Here is a 20,724-nt window from a genome sequence, read left to right as displayed (position 1 = left end):
TGCATTTTAAACCTACTAGATTTATAGTGGAGTATCAATGAGAGCACACATAAGTATCAATCAGTCGATACGGTGTTGATAAAATCTCAATGATACCTATGATTAATCTGAGACTGAGTGGTTGTGGATGAGTAAATGGCTATGTGCGAGAATCTTGAAGGAACAAAATGTAAAATCTTGACTCATGCAGTTGCAAGTTCTGAGGCTTTGGTGATTAAAGGGAAATTCATTAGTAAGTGCAAATGTGTTTCTCTAAATGTGGAAGTTGGAAGGTTGTTCCCATGTGAACAGGGTGTTTGTTAAAATGAAACTTGAGTCTCAAATCTGCATTTCAACTCAGAGCTCTGCTTTATTGTTCCCTTTGAACAACTTGATTGAACTTGATGGAAGTTTTTTAATCCTTTAATCCATTATTTAAACTTTTCTGTAGTCCTGGATATTCATTAAAACTACTATTGCAGACTCCTCGTGCCCTCAACCCCTTCGGAAAAACAGTCTCACCCACTTTTACAAAAATCCACAACAGATTATCGTTTGGGGCTATGAGAGAGGGGCTACAGATGGTGCACCCTGGTCTTTTTCTGTTTGTCTGCTTTTTTCTACTGAGATCTGATAAAGGCAAATTTACCCTCCTCTATTGCCAACCACCCTCCCCGCTGCACCTCAGTTCCTGCTCACCCACACCGCCCCTTAAATGATAGACGTCACCTGGCTTTGTGGACCTGAAGGGAGCCCATCCAGGATGAGATGGAAGCATATTTTGGAAAACCAACAAAGGCATTAAAATGTAAACCCCCTGCAGCATGTCTGGCCGTGGACGTGTTTGTCTTGGTGGAGAGAGCTGCTGTTGCCTTCCATCGAGGGACGCGGCAGAAGAGGAGGGCCATGTGTGGCTTGTTAATATTTAAACCCCCAGTCTGCCAGGTTTCAGCATTCGGGATGAGGCCATGCACGCACGCACGCACGCACGCACACACACACACACACACACACACACACACACGGCCAACCTCTTTCCCACAATCCCCCTCTCTCTCTATCTCTCTCCCTCATGGATTGATGCCAGGAGAGAGGTCATACAAGCTGTGGAGTGGTAATTTCTTTGTTTATGATTTGTTTGGAAATTAAACTCAGAATGGCATAGCCTTTAGTTCAAATCACAGGATTCAGGATTGGAGATGCAGTTTCGAATAACATCTTCAGTTTATCCAAATTACAAATGATTCACAGCTAAATTGGATGCACTTTTGGACACATTTTCAACTCAGTTGGTGCTTAATATGTTAATAATCTCTGATTATTTCCTGTTATTTCATGTTAGAAGTTGTCAGCGTTGCTCTCAGATGCATATCTTCTCTTGTTTCTTTTGCCCTCAGAATGATTTATTTTCTAGAAACAGGTTCCCTTTCCATAGTTAATAGCACAAATTATTTTTAAATTTCCAAATATGCTACCTGCCGCCAGTCTTTCATGATAAGCCGCCTGAAACAGCTTGACACAACACGGTTTGAGCTTGAAGCTGGGAATGAACGGATTATCAAGTCCAATTGGACAGTTACAGAGACAACCATATGGGGACGTTGCCCTGAAACGCCCCTGATTGGTCCAATTCTTCCTGGTGTTGTGGTTGTGCTGGCGAGCTGCTGTGGCTGATGTCAGGTGACCTGTGGTTTAGGTTTTAATTACGTCGCTGAGCGCTCCTTTTCACATCTGTCCATCAGGTAGCTGGGAAAGAGCAGCAGAGCCCATCATTTGTGTAATGCTTTATTTATCCCACAATATGTCCAGGAAATCTGTTACATAATTACTTAATAAAAAGAGATAATCCTGTCAACGTAAGGTGTGGCTGAAATGATGTTAATCAGCGTATGGAGAGGCTACGAGTAGACCTTTACTGGATTTGGTTACAGCCAGTTGTGTGTCAAAGAGCAATTAATTAACCTGAATTGATTATTTTTCATTATTCTAATGACAACAGTATGTGGAGAGGTATTCCTGCACTTAACAGTGAATGAAACAGCTGTTAGGATCTATGATATGCCATAATTACATTGCTCTTTTTTTTCCCCTCCAAAACCAATTTAGCAAATGCATAACCAGTGATGACAGTGAAGTATCTGTCTTTGATGACTAATGGGCAAAGGTCTGTCTTCCACTTTGCCGCACACCTTAGGTTGAGATATATCCTCACTGTAATTATATGTACAGTATTTATAGGCCGGCTACTGTACTCTATGTGCAGTGCTAATGTCCACTATTGTGTAAGAGGGTTGAAGACAGTTCAATGAGGCCTTCTCTCACGCTATTTCCCTTGTTGTCAACCTCTGCTGATGAGCCTTTGAGCAGAGTACTAAAGCTCATTTTCATTATAATTGAATACTGAACAGATGTTGTCAATAAATGTGATAACCATCCAAAGATAATTAGTTTACAATGCTAATATGTAGAAAAAGGAGCAAATGCTCATAGTTTTCAGTTTTTAGTCAATTGATTGACTAATAATTTCAGCATAACACAGGCATCTTAAATGTTTTAGAAAACGGAGCCAGGGAGCTATAGCCCTGCTCTCTGTAGTGATGATTTACCAGAAGATGACTCACAATTCCTGAAACGACAGAAGAAGGAACGTGCTCTTCCAGCATGATCCCTTTTATGGACAGAGTGAGTGGCAGTGGTGTCTTCAGCAGTCCTACAATGAAAAGTTGGACATCAGTATGTGAAGCGTCTGACTGACACCTGACAAATGTCACTGTCAGGCTGCTCTTTGCTTTGCATTGCACATCTGAAAAACCCAGTAGAGGCATCTTGTCTTTGAGTGGAATCACATTGTGAGCAACCTGCTCCTCAGGTGCCATGTCATCCAGTGTTGTCATGAACGATGCCGCCGGGCTGGTCACTCTGCTGTGGGAGAGGTGTGTTTTGTTTGTTTTCTAGGGTTTTTTCTGTGTGTATGCTGCCACTCATCTCCCACGCAGGCTGGGTTTGGAGCTGAGCCTGAGCCTCCTCCTCTGTATCTCATTGGAGCTAATTAACTCCTTAGGACTTTATGATTGGGGGGATTGCTTAGGAGCACTGAACCCCATCCAATTAATTAAGAGCTAAACGGGCAGCGGCGCTGGCCCTAAAGACTCCCCTGTCAACAAGTTGATTTTCAGCTTTTCTTTATTTTGCACGGGGGGCCCCTGATGTTAGTTTACAAGCAGAATCCTTGTAATCAGTAGTCAGCGGGGCAATGGGGTGCCAGTTGCTGTTACAAAGCAGCCTGGCAGCGGGAGCGTCTCAACCATGTGACGTGACGAGCTGAGGGACGTCTCTCTTTGACTCAGTCACCTGTCACGAATCACCTCTGTCAGCCTTGCCTGCACTTGTCTTGACAAGGTTTGAGTGTGTGTGTTTTTGTGTGTGTCTGTATGCGTCTCTTGATAGACTTTGTGCTGACGCTCTTTTGCTTTTTCTATTTATCCAGGTCATCAAAGACCCGCCACCACCTCCTCCACCTTCCCGTCCTCCACCACCTGTGAGTACAAGTGTTGTCACAATAGTAGAATATTTAAATTGAGGCCAATTAAATTTTTAGAAAATAATATGTGGATGGAAAAAAAAAATCAAGCACAGTCACAGAACAAATATTGCACTTTATTACATCACAATGAAAATAATTTAAACAAGAATATCATCTTCAGAATCTAAGCTTTGAAATCTTTTCACTCTGGAAGAAAGTGAAAATATTGAGCTAATCATTTAGAAAACTTTTGAGAAGTTGACAGTGAAATTTAAGATAATTTGTGTTTTTATGGCCTTTTTAATGTTGAATAAGCCATTTGTGGAAAATCATATCATTTGCAGGGAACTAAAAATAGGATATTTCAGGAAATCAGTTGTTTAGTTGATCAAATGCTTGACATTCATGAATTGTAGAGAGAATTGAAATAAAGCAGCGCAATAGCAATTACAGTCCCGCACTACCTTCCTCTTGTCCATGCAGTAGGGATTATAAATGTTGTCTACAAGAAGAACTTTTGGATATTCCCCAACTGCAGTAGGCCTACACATATTTACAACATTCATAAGCATGTGTTCAAATTTTCCTGTCTTTTTAAGGAGCCAGAGCAGCTTCCCAAGAAAAAGTGGCCAACTGTAGACGCTTCCTACTACGGAGGAAGAGGAGCTGGAGGGATCAAACGCATGGAGGTAAGAGCTTAATTATCATGCCCCTACATATTACTTCAAGGAGCATAAAACATTTTCATCGCAGTCACAAAGTCACGCCACATTCAAAGCATTTGACACATGAATCTTGAAGTTGTCTCCATGTGAAATGATTTGAGCAGCAAGTTTTAAAACACAAGGAAAGTATTTTATTACCAAATCTTACCAGCAAAACAAGAACTGAAATCCTACAAAGGTAAAATGTTGCAGGACGTGACACGTTTCTGACAGCTGTTATCCTGTGAAAAGGCATCATGTTGAGAAAAAACTGCTGACATTCAGTCTTTTCTCTGAAGCTACAAGTTTGTTGAGTTACACAGGCAGCAGGAGGAGGGACTGACTGACTGACTGACTGACTGACCGGTCAGGCTGCTGTCCTCATCTGTCCACTGATGCCTTCGACATGACAGGCCCTGCCATGTCGTCCTTGGCCGTGCAGGCCTGATTGGATCAAGTCATTGCCAGGATGAAGGATTGAGTGCTGCTGTCAACTTGACATATCCGCCTCACCCACCTCTCCTCTCCACCTCCCGCTTCTCAACTCCCAAACCTTGGCAGGCCTTTTGTTATTCACCTCCTCCGAAGGGAATCCAGGTTTAAAGACGAGCTCCCCTCCTCCTCCTTCCTCCCCCCTCGCTGTTGGACCCCATACCGCTTCTCAGCCCCGAGGAAGTTAGTGGCATTGCAGGGATTTCCCAGCATCCTTAGGGAGCTCCTACCTCATGACTTTTCCCCCATGAGTGTTTGCGAGCTGCAAGCTGTCTCGTCGCTCTCTTCTTCCTGTAGCAGGTTGATTCCCACCGACAAGCCCGTCTCAACTTCTGAAGCTTTCCCCCTGAGGATGGCGGACGAGGTGCTGGTTAAGATCAACATGCTCTCTCCTTTGCATCCACATTTAAGACGCCATGCTAAGAAAAACCACCTCCACCTCCACCGCTTTTGTCGCTGCCAATATTTCAAACATGTATTGAGCCAGCTGAGGTGACAACGTATCTTTTATTCATTGCAACCCTCTCTTTTCTTGATGCGGCAGGCCAGGGATGTATCCCAGAGATGATTCTGAAAAGCTGTTCTATATTGTCACGGCTTAACCTACAGCTTGAAAACTGTGTCACTAATTAATCACCTCTCCCCATTCATGTGACGGTGGATTTTTTTATCTCCTCCTTGCAACAGATGTGATGAATTCAATTAAAAAGCAGGACAGCTTAACTAACACAAAGGCCGACATTCACACACACTGTCACACACACATACATATAAGCACAATAACATGTTATACCACATGTAAATGTGCTTATTAATAAAAGCAAAAACAGGTTTTCAGGTCATTTTGTTTTCTTATGGATGTTTACTGACAGCAGTGCCCCAACTTATATCCATCTTATTATCATCATCGTGTTTTTGCATCCTGTACTCGTTTGCGCCTCAGTGCGCCTAATTTGCGCCTCATTTGCGCCTAATTACTTTAATATCTTCATGTTAAAGTTTTTTAAAGTCATTTTTGTCAGTGATGATTGAAGAAGAACACAATGAGTTATTTTTGTCTAAATTGGTGCTGTGTGGTTTTACCTCTCCAGGTACGCTGGGGTGAGAAGGGCTCGACAGAGGAGGGTGCCAGACTGGAGAAAGCCAAAAATGCTGTAGTGTCCATACCAGAGGAGTCAGAGGAACCAATGATCAAACGTACTACCCCGAAGCATGCCCCCACCTACCATCACAATGAGAACAAGTGGTACACTCCCATCAAGGTGAGCACTAACAGTCATGTACTGTACCTGGTACTGTGACTGAATACATTTGGACTTTTGGTGTGTCAGTTCTCTTCCCTCTATTTAATATTGTTTGTACTCATGTTATGCAATAAAATTGTCTAAGGTTCACTCACTAGCTCTTTAAAACTTTTATTGTGACTGAGTAGTCACATGTAACCTAAATGTGGAGGTCAAGTGCTCGTTTGAAGGAGGAGATCTTTACTTCAGAGATCATCTTTGAATCGAGACAGAGGTTATGAAAGTTCATATGTGGTCCTTTTAAACTCTGTTATTAGTTAATATGTTTTTTGTTGTTTGTTTCTTATCATTTCTGCAAATAAGGCAGACAAACATGTTGTTGAGCTAAAACCCATTTTCTGTTTTTCAGGGTCGTCTTGATGCTTTGTGGGCTCTAATGCGGCGGCAGTATGACCGAGTTTCTCTAATGCGGCCCACATCTGCAGACAAGGTAAGTCAGTGAAAAGAACCTTAATGTTTCTCAGCTCTTGAGACTTTTGTTCCCAGTGGAAAGTTTATTCACAGGGAGGCCTCAACTACAAACCATGATGAAGAAAATGCACAGAGGCATGCCAGATTGACTGAACAGTGAAGTGTATGTGGGTGTCTTATCTGTAGAGTGTGTGTGTGTGTGTGTGTGTGTGTGTGTGTGTGTGTGGGGGGGGGATACAGTAAATCATTGTCAGGGTCTTGTTGTGTTTTTAGTTGTACAAACTTACAGCCTGAGGGAAGTGAGTCAGTCTCATCAGTGGTCATCGCTGCAGTTTATTGTATTCAGGGTTAAAAATAGACAATTTCCTGTCAGTCAGCAGTGTGGATGATCATCTTTTTCTTATTAAAGCCCCAATATGACTTAATCTGAGTTTGTTTTATCCCTCCAAAATGTTTTGATTCACAAAAATTATAGGTAAGAACTTTTTTTAGCAGCACTGAATAACAGCTGTTGAGGAACAATAATATGTGTGCTGCCTCTTAGTCGAGGAAGCCACTGACACGACTTTAGCATTGTGTTGTTGTTACCTAACTGGGCTAATGTGTGCTGCAGCTGCAAGTGCTCAGCATGACACGGACAGCCGTATATGGTCACGCTCTGGACTTTTCTCAACATCCGTCAGAGAAGTTCCACAAATTGACACTGAAACCCAAAGCCCTGCATGCGGTTACGAGAGCATGCTGCTCACAAACCGCCACAAAGTCCACATGTTATGATATGTTCTTAGCTTTCTAAGGCAGTAGTTAATCCAACAAACCACACCATCTGCTGTTGACACTAAAATATATGCTTAATCTCAAAATGAATAGCATAGATTAGAATCAGTTTGCAGACTGGTGTAGAGTGAGGGAGCATTAAGATTTCATTTCTGAACCACATTTCAGACCAGAAATCGTTTTTAATTGGCGTCTTCTTATGAAGTCACCCCAACAAACTTTTGTACAGTAGAAGCCAGTGTAGATGTCCCACTTTGAAATAGCAAAACTGCATACATGATATCAAAAGTGAGCATTTCATTAAGAATCCACAAAATCTGAGTAAAACGAAACGTTCATAACTGTTATAAAACCTAGTTCAAAACCTGCTCAATTTGTTGTTCAGACCGTTTCTCAAGACTGTGGAGGCGTGGCAAGTCCCCAATGAGTGCCTGCATAGAAGCTAAGCAATGTACTGCTGAGGAGGGGGGAGCAGCAAAATATATTTTAGCCACCAAAAAAGTGTATGCTATATTTAGAATGTTTTCATCAGTTTCCTTGCTGTTAGATGTAGAACTAAAGTCATTATCTCCGCTTTCTTCAAAGCCACCAGACTATTAGAAAAATATTAATTTTTCCAGTTCACTCAGTGAATTGAAGCATTATATACCTGTAGACCAAACCAGAGCTGGTGATTGTTGGAACAGCGGAAAGACTAACAAGGCCTATTTAAGATGAGTTAATTAGGCAGTTAAGATAATCTTTGTCCATTATAAGAGTAAAACTTAAATCCAGAAGGTATATTTACACCAATATCAGGAAAGTTTACAAAAACTTAAATGGCAATATTTCGAATACGGTCGAAATTAATTCCTATTAATTCTCAGTACTTACTTACTGCATAAGACACTATGTTACATAGTTAGAAGGCTGATGTGAAATTGAGTTTGCAGTGTCTTTAATGCTGCATACGGATCTCTGTTTTTTTTTGGGGGGGTGGGGGGTTGCATATAGCCAACTTAAAGAATAATTCACATTTGAAGTTGAAACAAAAAACAAATATTGACTTTTTGAATCACTTCCCCTTTGTGAATGAAGTAAAACATCACAGAGGCTGTAGTGGCAACATTCATATGGTGGGTACTTCTGACCCTCTTTACAGAGCTGAGAGCAGGAAGCATAAGATTCTTTTTAATGGTTCACAGAGTGATGTCAGACTGCAAATGTCTCAAGTGGAATAACTTTCGCTGCTGTGAAAAACATGGAAAAAACTGAGCTGGTGGGCCAGCTGTGAGCCTGCCAGTTGCTGCACAGGCATTTCAGTGCTGCTTAGCAGAACTTAGAAAGTCAAAAGATGACCACATAAACTAAACATTGTCAACATCTTTCCCCCCATCATTTATAGGTCCAGATATCCCAGTTAAATTTGGTTAAAATGTCAATCTTCACATATACACATAACCATTGTTAGAACATCTTTTCAATTACTAAATTTGACCAAACTTGCATATTTTCCTGGAGTATGCTCGTTGGAAAGGCTGCTGTTTTCAGAACTGACAACAATTCTCCTGCTCAATATTTATCCATTGTAACCCTTGAGTTGAGCAGTGAAGAGCAGAATGTGGAAACCTCATGGCTGCAGCTCTCGTTGTGTAAAAGATGATAGATGCTACCACACAACAGGTCATCACAATTGCTCCAAGCAAACAGTTCAGAAGCTAAGAAATCCGAGATTAAAGCACACTGGTGAGTAAACCAGTTGTGTCAAAGCTCGTAGGATAGACAAGGACATGGGAAAAAAAGCTGCCAGTGGAGTCCCCAGCACCGCTGGCTCACTTCATTCATATGCCGATCACTGCGCCAAACTCCTCTTTTAAGTCTTTGATCAAGACTGTACACAGTGGACACAGGACAGAATCAAACAGGAGTCCACAAAGGCTGTGTGTGTTTGAAGTTGCATATTAACAGAGCAGTAGTCGATGGTGAATGGGGAAAAAAACAGAAATCATTCATTTTTAAGTTATAATGTTTTTTAAATCCCTAAATGTTTTTTTTTTAACACAAACATCTTAAACAGTTAGGAATGAATCCAACTTTATTTGCTGACTTTGACTCTTTCTGCAAAGAGTAAATGTACTGTAACCCCGACTTTAATTAGATTCCGTTTGAGTAGAATTTTTTCTGTACTTGCAAAAGCAGTAATCACTGAACAAGCATAGATTGTCACTAAAGTCATTGTGTCAACAATATTTCAACCCTATACAAATCTTTACTGAAAGCACTTCTTCAGAATGACATTTATATTTGCAGCAATTCTCGGCAAAACGTTTACATGGCACTTTGGTTTGGTAGTTTGTAGGTTGACAAAACATTGTGACCTTAATGTTCACTCAGTCTCTTTTCCTGAGTTACGTGGTTCGTGGATCTGATTGGTTGAAATCTGTCCATGATCACCAATCTGGTCACTTGCTAAGAATTTTTTTGAAAATGCCTGTCCTTTTCTAAATAGTTTAACAATAACTTGACTCTAATATCCTCAGATGGTTTGTTACACATAACTGTCTGGAGATATTGTCTTTCCAGTATTACATTACAACTGTCTGTATAGCTGTGATTTTGTTAATATATCATTTTCCTTTTTTTTTTTGTGTTGTTCCTTTACGTCTTAGAGTGCTAATGTTGGGTCTGTTGTTGGCCTTCTCTAGCCTGGCCATCTACAAGACATGTGTATGATATTGAGCTGAACAGATAAACTTGACTTGATCAAAGTGAGAGGAGTCTGAACCGTCCGGTGGGATGTTAGGTGTAGATGGCAGAGTGGGCAGTGTTGGCTTGGAGAAGAGAGAGGAAGGGGAACAGCAGCGGGAGTGGAGGGAGAAGGGGAGGGAGGGCAGCGGTCTTTGATGGCGGACAGGAAACCTCCAGGGTCATGAATTTTTCAGCGCTGCATCCGCAGGGTTACAAGGACTCGTACAGGTGTAAGGAAGCAGGTTGTCACAGACATCTGTTCAGCACGGGGACCCGGGTGTCCATGCCACCCCTCACCCCCTTCCCTCACCTCCCCTTGCTGAGCTTCCATCCTCCCTCGGCAGTCTCCTCTAAACCCCCCCCCATCCCTCCCTCAGTGCTGCCGCCCGCAGCCAGACTGCTGGATTGTCAGCAGATGCAGAAGAGAGACAGAGAGACAGAAAATGAGAGTGAAACAGTTTTTTTTTTTTCTTTTCTTTTTTTTTTTTTGTGGTCTCACATTTAGCGCCGGAGGGCCTTCAACACCAAAGGTAGAGCGGGGGTGGACACAGCTGCAGTGCCGAACTTGCCCCAGGCACAAATAAAGAGATCTAATGTGGTTTGACTGTGTTATCGGTGAGACAGGGGAGCCGGGGAGGCACTTCAGAGCCAACTTAGCACAGCAACATCTGCCGCCAAGTTTTGCTGGGGATCGACTGGGGACAGCAGGTAGAGGATGGTGGCAGAGACAGAGAGGGAGGTTGGCCTTATTCTGGTGCTCACTCAGGTTCTTTTTGAGGAGGTGGGGTGTGTGCGCTTTTTTTTTTTTTTTTTTTTTGAGACATTTATTCTTTATTTTTTTCATTCACTGCCCTCCCACCACTTCAGGTATTGTTTTCTAAAAGCAGCTGTCCACAAAATGTCCAAAAAAGGTGTGCAATGAATGATGCATCACCATACAATGAACGCTGTTTCCTCCTACAGAGAAAGACGCAGAAGAGTAAACGAGACAAAAACAGAGAACAGGTGTTGGAGTTCATTTGATTCTGTGTGGATTTCCATTCGTTCTTCTTGCTCTTGTCCGTTCCCCACCAGGGGGACGTGTGGGCTGAGTATGCTGGTGTGTGTGGAGGTTAATAGTATTATCTGATGGACCTTTATACCGCTGTTAAAGCATATTTGCCATTGAGTTTATAAAAAAAAATCTGCATACTTTTGTGGGGAACAGTACAGTTCCTTCTTAAATTTTGAGATTTTAGATGAAAAATAATAATGAGGTTACAATTAAAAATGCAAAAGAAAAATTCCACAAGGTTCTTGGATATTGCTCAAGCAATTTTTCTCGACCCAGCCTGTCTCTATCACATACTATTAGTTCTTTTAAATTAACTAAGTAGGAAAAATGTTGAAATCATTTTATGGAGTACATATCTACATGTGCATACTATTGCAAAGCGCAAGGCTGACTGGATTTTGGAGTAAGACAGTTGGGATTTCCCCTTAAAATGCCTCTAAAAAACAACACAGATGAAGAGCACATGTGAGTTGTAGAGGCAGCCTCCCACCTCTCTGTCTCTCTTTTTCCTCCTCCCTTCTCTCATCTGGTTTATCTTTTCTTCACCCTGCCAGTGCCCTGGCTGCGACGGCGTCTTAATTTAACAGCCGTCGGTCACGTTGTCGATGGTGCTGTGGGAGCGTTTAATTAAGTGACTGTGAGCAGAGGGACTCCACGGACCTGCTCTGAAAGAGTCCCGTCAGATGGAGGGAGGAGAGAAAGAGAGATGGAGAGAGAGAGAGAGAGAGAGAGAGAGAGAGAAAGAGGGATGGATGTAAAAGGGAGGTGTAAAAAGAAAAAAAAATCGAGGACAAGGCTGGCATAAGCCGTGGGCCACCGAGGGTAGAGGTGACAGTCTGCTTGCTGCCGTAGCCTGGCATGGCCCGGCATGCCATGGCATGGCAGGGCTGTCCTTGGAGGTCACAGCAATACATGCTTGGGTTTATTTTCTTTCCCCAGCAGCTCGGTGTAGTGCCTCCCGGTTTCTCAGGGCTCAATTAGGATGCTGCGAGGTGCTGTGAGGTGACTGTTTGCATGGAAATAGAGCCAACTGAACATTTGACTGGAGATTTGATGAAGATATTTGCTTTTTAGTTTCAATTTGACTGGCATGAAGGTGCTACATGTAGCATTTTAACATCAGTAAGTCATTAGTAATTATCACATTCATTTTGAGACATGAGTATAATTACTGTAAACAAACAAGACTGTGTCTGAGAGGATTGGCAGCCTTTTTCTGGCCTCTACACTGCATTTTTACATTGTGCGACATGGGGTCACGTTTTGTGGGAAATGTTCTTCCAGCGCAAATGGAGCTCAAGTTTCTCTCAGAGTTTCTGTCAATGGCAGATGGTAGAGGAGTGAACGGCTGATAGGGGGGGGGAATCATTTCCAATATGTTTATCATCTTCAGAAAAGCCACAGAAAAAACATTTGATCAGAACATCATCTAGACCTAAGGGTGGAAATGGGAAATGTATTTATTGTGGACTGAATGCACTCAACATACAACACCACTGGTATTTACTGTGGAGAAATGCTAATAATACCAGTACTGATATATAACATGGTGTCATCTGTCAAATGAAATTTCACTAAGATATCCCATCTGATATGGCGGTATTGTGAGATTTAACCCATCCCAGTCATTCAGAATGAATTGAAATGTTGAAAGCAACACATAGACTGCACAAAGAATTGTCTAATTACTTATTTAAAATTGTAAAGGCAATCAAATCAGTTGTTTAAAGACCAAACTATCACTGATTTGCTGAGACATGCTCAGAGAGTAATTGAGTGAGCCACCAGCAGAAGACTAGATGGACCCAACTCACTACACCACTGAATTAGATTTAAATACAGATTTAAATATTGGACTGTATCCATGCCAGAGGATCAGTAGTAAACTGGCATACTGGTTGTACTGGTGTATCAGTATGTACTGGGCAGGCTGGTCATATGGAAATGATCCAAAAGAGGAAATGGCTGCCTCACAGGAAATCAGGCCGGATGCTTGTGGCCTGAGAGACACACAATGACCCATTTAGATAATACAAGATGTGAAATAGCTGTGAAGGCCACAAAATCTTAGACGACTGTGAGAATAGATGGTATTGAACATCTTAAACTGTGCTCAGCAGTGAAATCCACTCAACAGAATGTTTGTTTAGTCTTATATATAGATGTATTTAGCAGCTTCTTTCATTGCATCTTTTGTCTTGATCTCAGTATGTAAAGCGGAGCAAACATTTGCTTGGCATTGTTAAAAAAAAAATGTAAACAGATGCACACATACTCATCCTTTCACGCTTTTCGCTTGTTGCTTTTATCTTGTTGCATTACAATGCCACACTGAATATGGTGAGAACATCTTTCTTGAAGCTAATAAAAGCTGTCAAACTGTATTGTTGAGTAAATGACAGTAAATTACTGCCTGAAAAGAGCCAAAAGATGACACATCCTTGAAGGTTTTCGACATTGCAGAAGACCCATGTTTTAGTCTCCACAGCCGTTGAAAGGAATAATTTGGTACCTAAACGTCTGATAAGACAATATGCTAATGTGGTACTAATATATGCCTAAAGAAAGAGTTGACAGCAGCACTAATGCAGAATAAACAGGGTAATGCATGCGGGAGGCCTTCTGCATGTTGACATCAGTCAGGATGTTTACCATCACACAGATAAATACCTCGTTGAAACAAATGTAACACTTAATTTCACAATAAAAGGCTTTAATCGAAAGTAAACAACCTGGCAAATGACATTAAGTTGAAATGAACCCCTAGATCAGAGAGCATGAGATTTCCTAATTAACAGGGGTAATTGGAATTAAACCAGAGCGTCACAAATAATGAAGCGTTGGGATAAGAGATGAGGCTTCATTGGAATAGGCTGGAGTTGACTCTGAAAAACAAAGCTCAAAATAACAATCAGACGTTACTCATGCTTGACATATAACCACTGACATCACATTAATATCTCTAGCTGAAGGGGGGTGAAATTTATTTTCTGTGTTTTTTTTAATTTTTTTATCTTTGTTGCACTGTTCTTTACTCAAGAGGGAGATGGTGGTACAATCCTGAAGACATTAGATTCACTTACTCAAAAGTTTGTAAACTTGAAAGTATTTGAGCGTATCTCCTCCAAAAATATATTTTCTGTTAAATAGTGCAGCCATTTGACCTCTGGATTTTCTGATGAGTTGTTTACTACGTTAAAAACTGAGACTAATCGTGGCTATTTAGAGCCAGGCTTTCTGCAGATATCAGTGTAAAAATGTAAAACAAAAGTTGTAGGTAAGAATAACTGAAAATGCTGTTTCGTTTAGTATTGATAGGCATATAGTAGATTAGCTGGATGTTTCCTTATGCTTAAAAAAGTGACATTTTCTTGATACTTCATGTCCAGTGATCTGCTTTATTTTAGTGTTTCAAATCTTTTAATGAAAATCCCTGAAACAAGGGAAACTGTGTCTGCACCTGTGAACTGTTCACTGTGAAGTGAGATTTTTTCCCTTCTCAACATGAGACTAGAGGACTTGTTAAGATGATCGTTTCTGCTGTGCATTTTGTTTTTGTTTCTGATTGTACCTAATACTCAGAATTGATCAGCGTTCCTTTGCACCTTGATGCTCATCATACATTATATAGCACATAGTACAGCCGCAGCAGTAGTGGTAGCGGTGGGCTGTGCAGGGTAGCTGCGAGCCCTGGGCCTCATTAGTCCTATCAGTGGACGGCCTTGTTAGCCCTAACAAGTAGCCAGCTGACAGCTCCATTCAGCCGCTGCTCCCCCACAAGAGAAGTGACAGCTTTAACTATGGCGGATAGCAACGCCGATTTATGAGCCGCACCCGTGCTCTCTTAACCAGATTAGTTCTTTTTACATTAACCGAGGAAAAGTAGGGCAGATGTCTGTATGACTGGTTGTAAATTTGATAATGACCGCCATGTTAATCCCCCCCATCTCCCCTCCTCTCCTCATCCATGCCCCCGCACGGCAAGTCCAGGCTGGGACCTGGCTGGTAACAGGATTACCAACGAGGGGACCCTCCCCATGTGTGTCTCTGTGCGTGTGTGTGTTTCTTGGACCAGGAAAAAGGAAGCTAATTGTTTGTGGTAGTGACTGGTTGGAGGAGTAAAATGAAAAGTAACCTAACGTGGGAAAAAGAGAGGAATAATGAGAAAATGATTAGCGAGACATCAGGAGCAAATCCGCTCTAGTTCACTTAAAAATAAAAGAAAAAACTAAACAGCTAGTTCAAATATTTCAATTTCAGAATGCAATCAAAATTCTATAACTAAAATTTTAACACTTAATTTTATAATTTATTATTTTACAGAGCAGCTAGAATTTAATTTAGGGCTCATTGAAACAGATGAGCAGACAGAGTGATCCTCCAATGTTTATGTACACATACAATACACATATTTCCCAGCTGTTAACTGTTTGTGAATTAAATAGACACATATGAAAAAAAAACAGATTTGTTTATTTCTATTATTATTATTATTATTATTATTATTATTATTATTATTATTATTACAGAGATGGATTTCCAGCAACAAAGCAGAACAGTTTATCAAGCAACCCCTCCCAAACACAACAAGCTGTTTGTTAGATCTTTTATTATCCTTCCTGATTGAAGTCATTTTATGTGCATATGAAGATCCTGACTGTGATCTCTTCTCGGTCAGTTTTGGATTAGCTCTTGTTTTTCTTTCCTCTTTAAATCTCATCTGCAGTGAAATCCACTTGAAACACAGCTTTATAAAAATGTTTTTTGTGATTGTCCTTGATGTTGTTTTGGACTATCCTGCCCTCCCCTGTGTTGAAGGTCTCCCCTTTTCTTCTCCATTAGCTGATCAGTATTTGGGTGGCTGGGGCTGGTACCTGCACCCACTGCCCTCCCCCCTGTCGCCCCCTCTCCCTGATACGATTGAAACTGATGTCCTGCCGGTGCCTTTTTTCCCAGAACCCCCTCAGACTGGTTGGCGCAGTGGCGGCGTCGCCGTGTGCCGAGCCTTTTCTTCATCACCTATTAAAATCAAAGCCCGTCGTTTGGCGAGGACCGCTGGGATCTTGGCTTTAATTAAATTACATTATTGTTAACGTCAGCTTTGCCGAGGCCGGCTCTGTCGTGTGCACTTTGCCCTCCTCCTCCTCCTCCTCCTCCTCCTCCTCCTCCTCAGCTCACCTCCTGACAGACATATAGAGGGGAAGGGGCGGGGGAGATCACACATACATGTAGTAATGTATTCTAATGCTCCCCTCCTCTCCTCACATCGATTTGAATTTTTAAAAAGATGGAAGCAGGGAGTAATGTTATGTAGGGAATATGTTCACAGTGAATATTCAATTAGCCTGCTTGTATTTTGTATACATAAATGTAACGGTGTGACGGTGCCGGCTAATATGTAGTGAAGGGCCCTCGCATGAAGCTATGTTATATGATCTAAAATGTTTGCTTTTGATAACAGACGTTTATGAATAAACATGTAAACATGTGCCGCTGAACCTCAGATGGTAATTCTCATACTGAATGTACAACATGACGGTTCTGAAGTTTTATTTTTCTTTAATTCTTTAGTTCCTTGTACCCTGAGTGATCTGATTTCACCAGCAAAAACACTGTCATGACTTATTATGAATATTATTATTTTGATCTGTTTTGGTAAGAAAATCCACAGAATGGCTTCCTGAAAAGACCGTCAACATCTCCCCACTCGCGCCTCCATTGTGAATAGAGCAGTGAAGTGTCACTAATGTGTCTCTATTCATTGGTTTGCAGTCTTCATGACCATCCTGTTACACACGCACCTCCTCCTCCTCTTTACTACTCTGTCCGCCTCTCTCTCTGTCTGCTGTTGTCCTGTTGCTCCACCACTGCTGTAGGTGATAAAGCACCTACAGGTCACTTTTGAAACAGCAGATTGCAAAAGGCCTGGTCTGTATGCTGGACTTCTGTATTACAATATTCTTCATAATTGATAATAATTATTATAATTGATACTACTGTATAAATGTACAAAAGAAAGGTAAATGATATTTCAGAATTGATAAGTGATGCTGGAGATCGCTTGTTATCAGAAAATGGCCTAATATCTCTGAATTGATCGGCGTGTCACTCAGCCCAAGATCTAACATGGCTTCTTGGTAGCATCTTTTTCTTTATTTTTATCCAACAACAAAACAGATCTCCAAGACATTTCTACAGGAATGCTAGGCTGCCAGCACCAGATCAGTGCAGAGAGTTAGATACCAACTTGTATCTTCTCAGACTTGAAGAGTGACTGTCTAGAATTGAAAGCAGAAATGACATCGGGTCAAAGACGGGTGACAATGAAATGATAACTCAAACAAAACTTTGACGTCCAGTTCTCAATAACGCTGAACTGACTAAATGTTTTATGTGCAAACCTCCCTCATGTGGTTATTTATTGCTTTAATTCTCTTTATTTTTTTATTTTTTTATTAACAGTAAGGAACCCCAAGTTGCTAATTGTCTCTGTTTGGATCGGCCTCCTGTGACCATTTAAGTGAATTAGCGGCATCCCCGTCACTGGCTGTGAAAGGGTCACTCCTCGTCCAATTACTGGCTCCACCTCGTTAACTCCTTCAACACCAGGCCTTTGCCATTTTTTAAACATGAGCTTAATTATGCTAATGAGCTTAAGCATGCAAATGGGTCAAGCTCTTTCATCCTAAACTATGGGCTTAACACCCATTTGAAGACATTTTTTAGCGTCTGCTAAATGCAATGTAATGTAATGTAATTTTAATTCTGATTTAAAGAAGTAGAAGTGTCTGAGAGATGTCCCTGCTTCCAGCCTGGATTGTGTGTTGGAATTATATGTATGCTGTACTTTAGAAAAGGGGCTGAAAAGATGCAAAATCTGGCTGCTCTAAAAATTTTGCAGTTGTTGAAAATGCATCAGCAGCTGTGCGGTCACACATTTAAAAGGGGTTTTATCTAACTAAAAGCAACCTTTATGCAAGTCTTCACTGTATGTCTTGTGATTTAAACAGATGTGTACTTTAAGGACGCTGCTGAAAGCTTTTTTTTCTACATTTATTTTCTTTCTGTCATTCCCGGGGATCGAATTCGTCTTACAACTGGAGCCTGAGTATCCCATGAATAAATTACTGTGTTTCATAATTGATTGAGAGAAAAGATGCAGATGTGACGAAAGTTGGCAAAACAACACAGTGGTTAATTGAAAACATTCTTGAAGAGGTTCCAGTTGTCATTTCTTTTTTCCTACAGTAAAGTGCAGAATTAAGAATTCATCTCAGTGAGACTTAGGTTCGCTTGTCTCTGTCTCATTTGTCTCACTTCGTCCATGCCACTGTACACCATCTTGGAAGAAGACACCAATTTTACCACCTATTTTATCAATATGTCGTTTATCATTATAATAGATGTATCTGATGTTAATGACGATAGTTTATAAAACAGCTTATTAACCTTAATGACAGTGTGATCTTTTACAATTGATAGGTTGTCTCACCTTCAATTATACTGAGTAATGATGGTAAAGATTTAATTAATGCTTAAGTGCACTAATGGCTTTTTTCATGGCTGTGTGGCAGCTCACCAGTGCAGCTTCAGTGGGGTTTTCCTTTATTGTGTTGTTTATTTATATTACTGTTTGTCAGGAACACAGCAGTTATTCACCCACTGACAATCAAGAAACATGGACTACTTTATTCTAAGTTAGAGATGCACAAGGCACAACTAAGATGAAATATAGGTGTAATTCTGTACATGCAGTTAAAATGCCATTCAGACAAGGATGTCAAACAACTGAAAAACTGTATTAAGTGAATTAAACCATACTGCGATCATCTACTTTCATTATATTAAATCTTTAATTCATCTTAAAGCTGTTTGCTTATGAAATTCCCAAACTAATGAAGGCATCATTGAAGTGTAGTAACCAAAAAACAAACAAAAAGAATCTGTGTTCCTGATTCCCTTTGCTTCTCCCTTTGCTTCTCTGCAGTCCGTCTGTCTATGTATCTGCGACTGAGTGAACGCCTTGATTGCGCTGTTCAATCCCACTGTTTGGGAGCACAGATGCACATTCAGTCCTGTGTTCTCTGCAGTCTTAATAGTGTTAACCCGTCAGCTGTCCCCAAACTGAGGACACAAGCGTCTCCAGTGTTTTCACCGCTAAGCCGGATTTTCACTCTTTCTCACTGAGCAAGTAGCCAACACAACTTCCACTGAAACCCATCCTCCGCCTTCTTTTCTCTCTCTGTACTCTCCCTCTGATTGTTGCTGTCTTTGACAACACCCACATGAATATATTTCTTTTTCCAGATGAGAATATTTTCTTTCTTTTGTATCTAATCACATCGCAATTACCATTTTTTCCAACTTCAAGACCACCTTAAGGTTCCTGGACTATATTTGAAACTGAACAATCACCTGGAGCCCTGCATTTTCATTTTTCTGTGTTTAGGGGACTGTTTTTGGCTTTTGAATGTTTAATATGATTTGGATTTATGTGTGCCTTCAATATTTTTGGAAAAATTGGAGCTTGCTTAAATACGGTTGGCTATTAAATCTCAGTACTTTGTTGGTTTTAACTAAAACGTGCCTGTTGTATTAAGTGAAAACTGTCGAGTACCGAAACACGGCGTGGAATTTCCGATCAGAGCTGTAAACTTGTTTTTATATTCTTTGATCAAACAGTTACCGATTTGTAGAGAATTTTGCCAGTTGTAGGCTAAAACAAACTTGTATGGCTGCTTGTGTTTAGACAACATTAAACAAGTTTTTGGTTATATATTTTATAAGTAAAATATATATATCAAGCATTGTTCAAGTATTCTACCAAAACTGGTACAATACACAACATTTCAAATGCCCAGCGTTACATATTAAGTTTTATTTTTATATGTATATGACTGCATTTTTTTCTGATGCGTACCTGTATACTTTCCTCTGTAATCACAGCAGCCTGGTTATCGACATTTGAAACTTTGCTTCACACAAAATTCTTTACCAACTTCCATCTTAGTCCTCCCCTCGTTTACCCTCTCTCTTTCTCCTCCACTGTACATCTTTTCCCTTCTTCTCTCTTGCCGCCTTTGTCAGCTGCCTCCGTGTCTGACTTTGTCCTCCTCTGCGTCTTTCACACTCCCTCTCCATCTCCATCCCTCTCTGTCCGTTCACATTGGGACGAGGGGCGCTGGGTACCTCTGACAGTCCTCCTAATTAAGACGTAAAACTGTGGGCAGCAGGTTTCTGAAGGTTACACTGTCTATACCGCAGAAAGTGATAAAGAATGGAGTCACTGATGACATGTGACGTTTTCACCGGGGATGATGTAAACCGCTGCTAATGAAGCCGGGGCTATGGAGGAGAAAGCGAAGGGGACAGGGGGCCTCTGTGTGTGTGTGTGTGTGTGTGTGTGTGTGTGCGTGTGTGTGTGTGTGTGCGTGCAGGTTTTGCTCCAGAGGCCTTTGGGATTCCAGGGCAGAATATTTGAGTCAATTAGACAGATCGAGTACGTGAGAGTTGCTGCCCTGCACTTAGACTGAAATCTATCTTCTCATAGACTATATCTGATAGTCCTGCTGTCTACTGCTCATATATACAAGTATTCTTATCTGGATGAAATTCAATATTGTCATTTATTGAGTTTCAGTGGAATCATGATGTGATCATATTTTACACTATTTTGTTATTCAAATGCATAATTCATGATTTAAATTCATGTATGCACATTGTGACACACTGACACCAAAAATTGTCTTTCCG

At 41.0% G+C, this 20,724-nt stretch overlaps 1 protein-coding gene across 2 annotated transcripts in view; it reads left to right on the top strand.

The window, feature by feature from the left end:
• Window positions 1-20,724, top strand: part of antxr2a (ANTXR cell adhesion molecule 2a) — a 70,285-nt gene that overhangs the window by 29,222 nt on the left and 20,339 nt on the right. For both annotated transcript variants that reach the window (XM_010750877.3, XM_019272430.2), the window contains 4 exons: window positions 3,467-3,517; window positions 4,102-4,191; window positions 5,790-5,960; window positions 6,352-6,432. In XM_010750877.3, the coding sequence (XP_010749179.2) occupies window positions 3,467-3,517; window positions 4,102-4,191; window positions 5,790-5,960; window positions 6,352-6,432 (393 nt within the window). The remainder of the gene's footprint in view (window positions 1-3,466; window positions 3,518-4,101; window positions 4,192-5,789; window positions 5,961-6,351; window positions 6,433-20,724) is intronic.

Source organism: Larimichthys crocea, chromosome III (genome assembly GCF_000972845.2).
Source record: "Larimichthys crocea isolate SSNF chromosome III, L_crocea_2.0, whole genome shotgun sequence".
NCBI classification, from domain to species: domain Eukaryota; kingdom Metazoa; phylum Chordata; class Actinopteri; family Sciaenidae; genus Larimichthys; species Larimichthys crocea.
The sequence above is the reverse complement of the archived record's forward strand: the minus strand, read 5'-3'. Positions and strand labels throughout refer to the sequence as shown.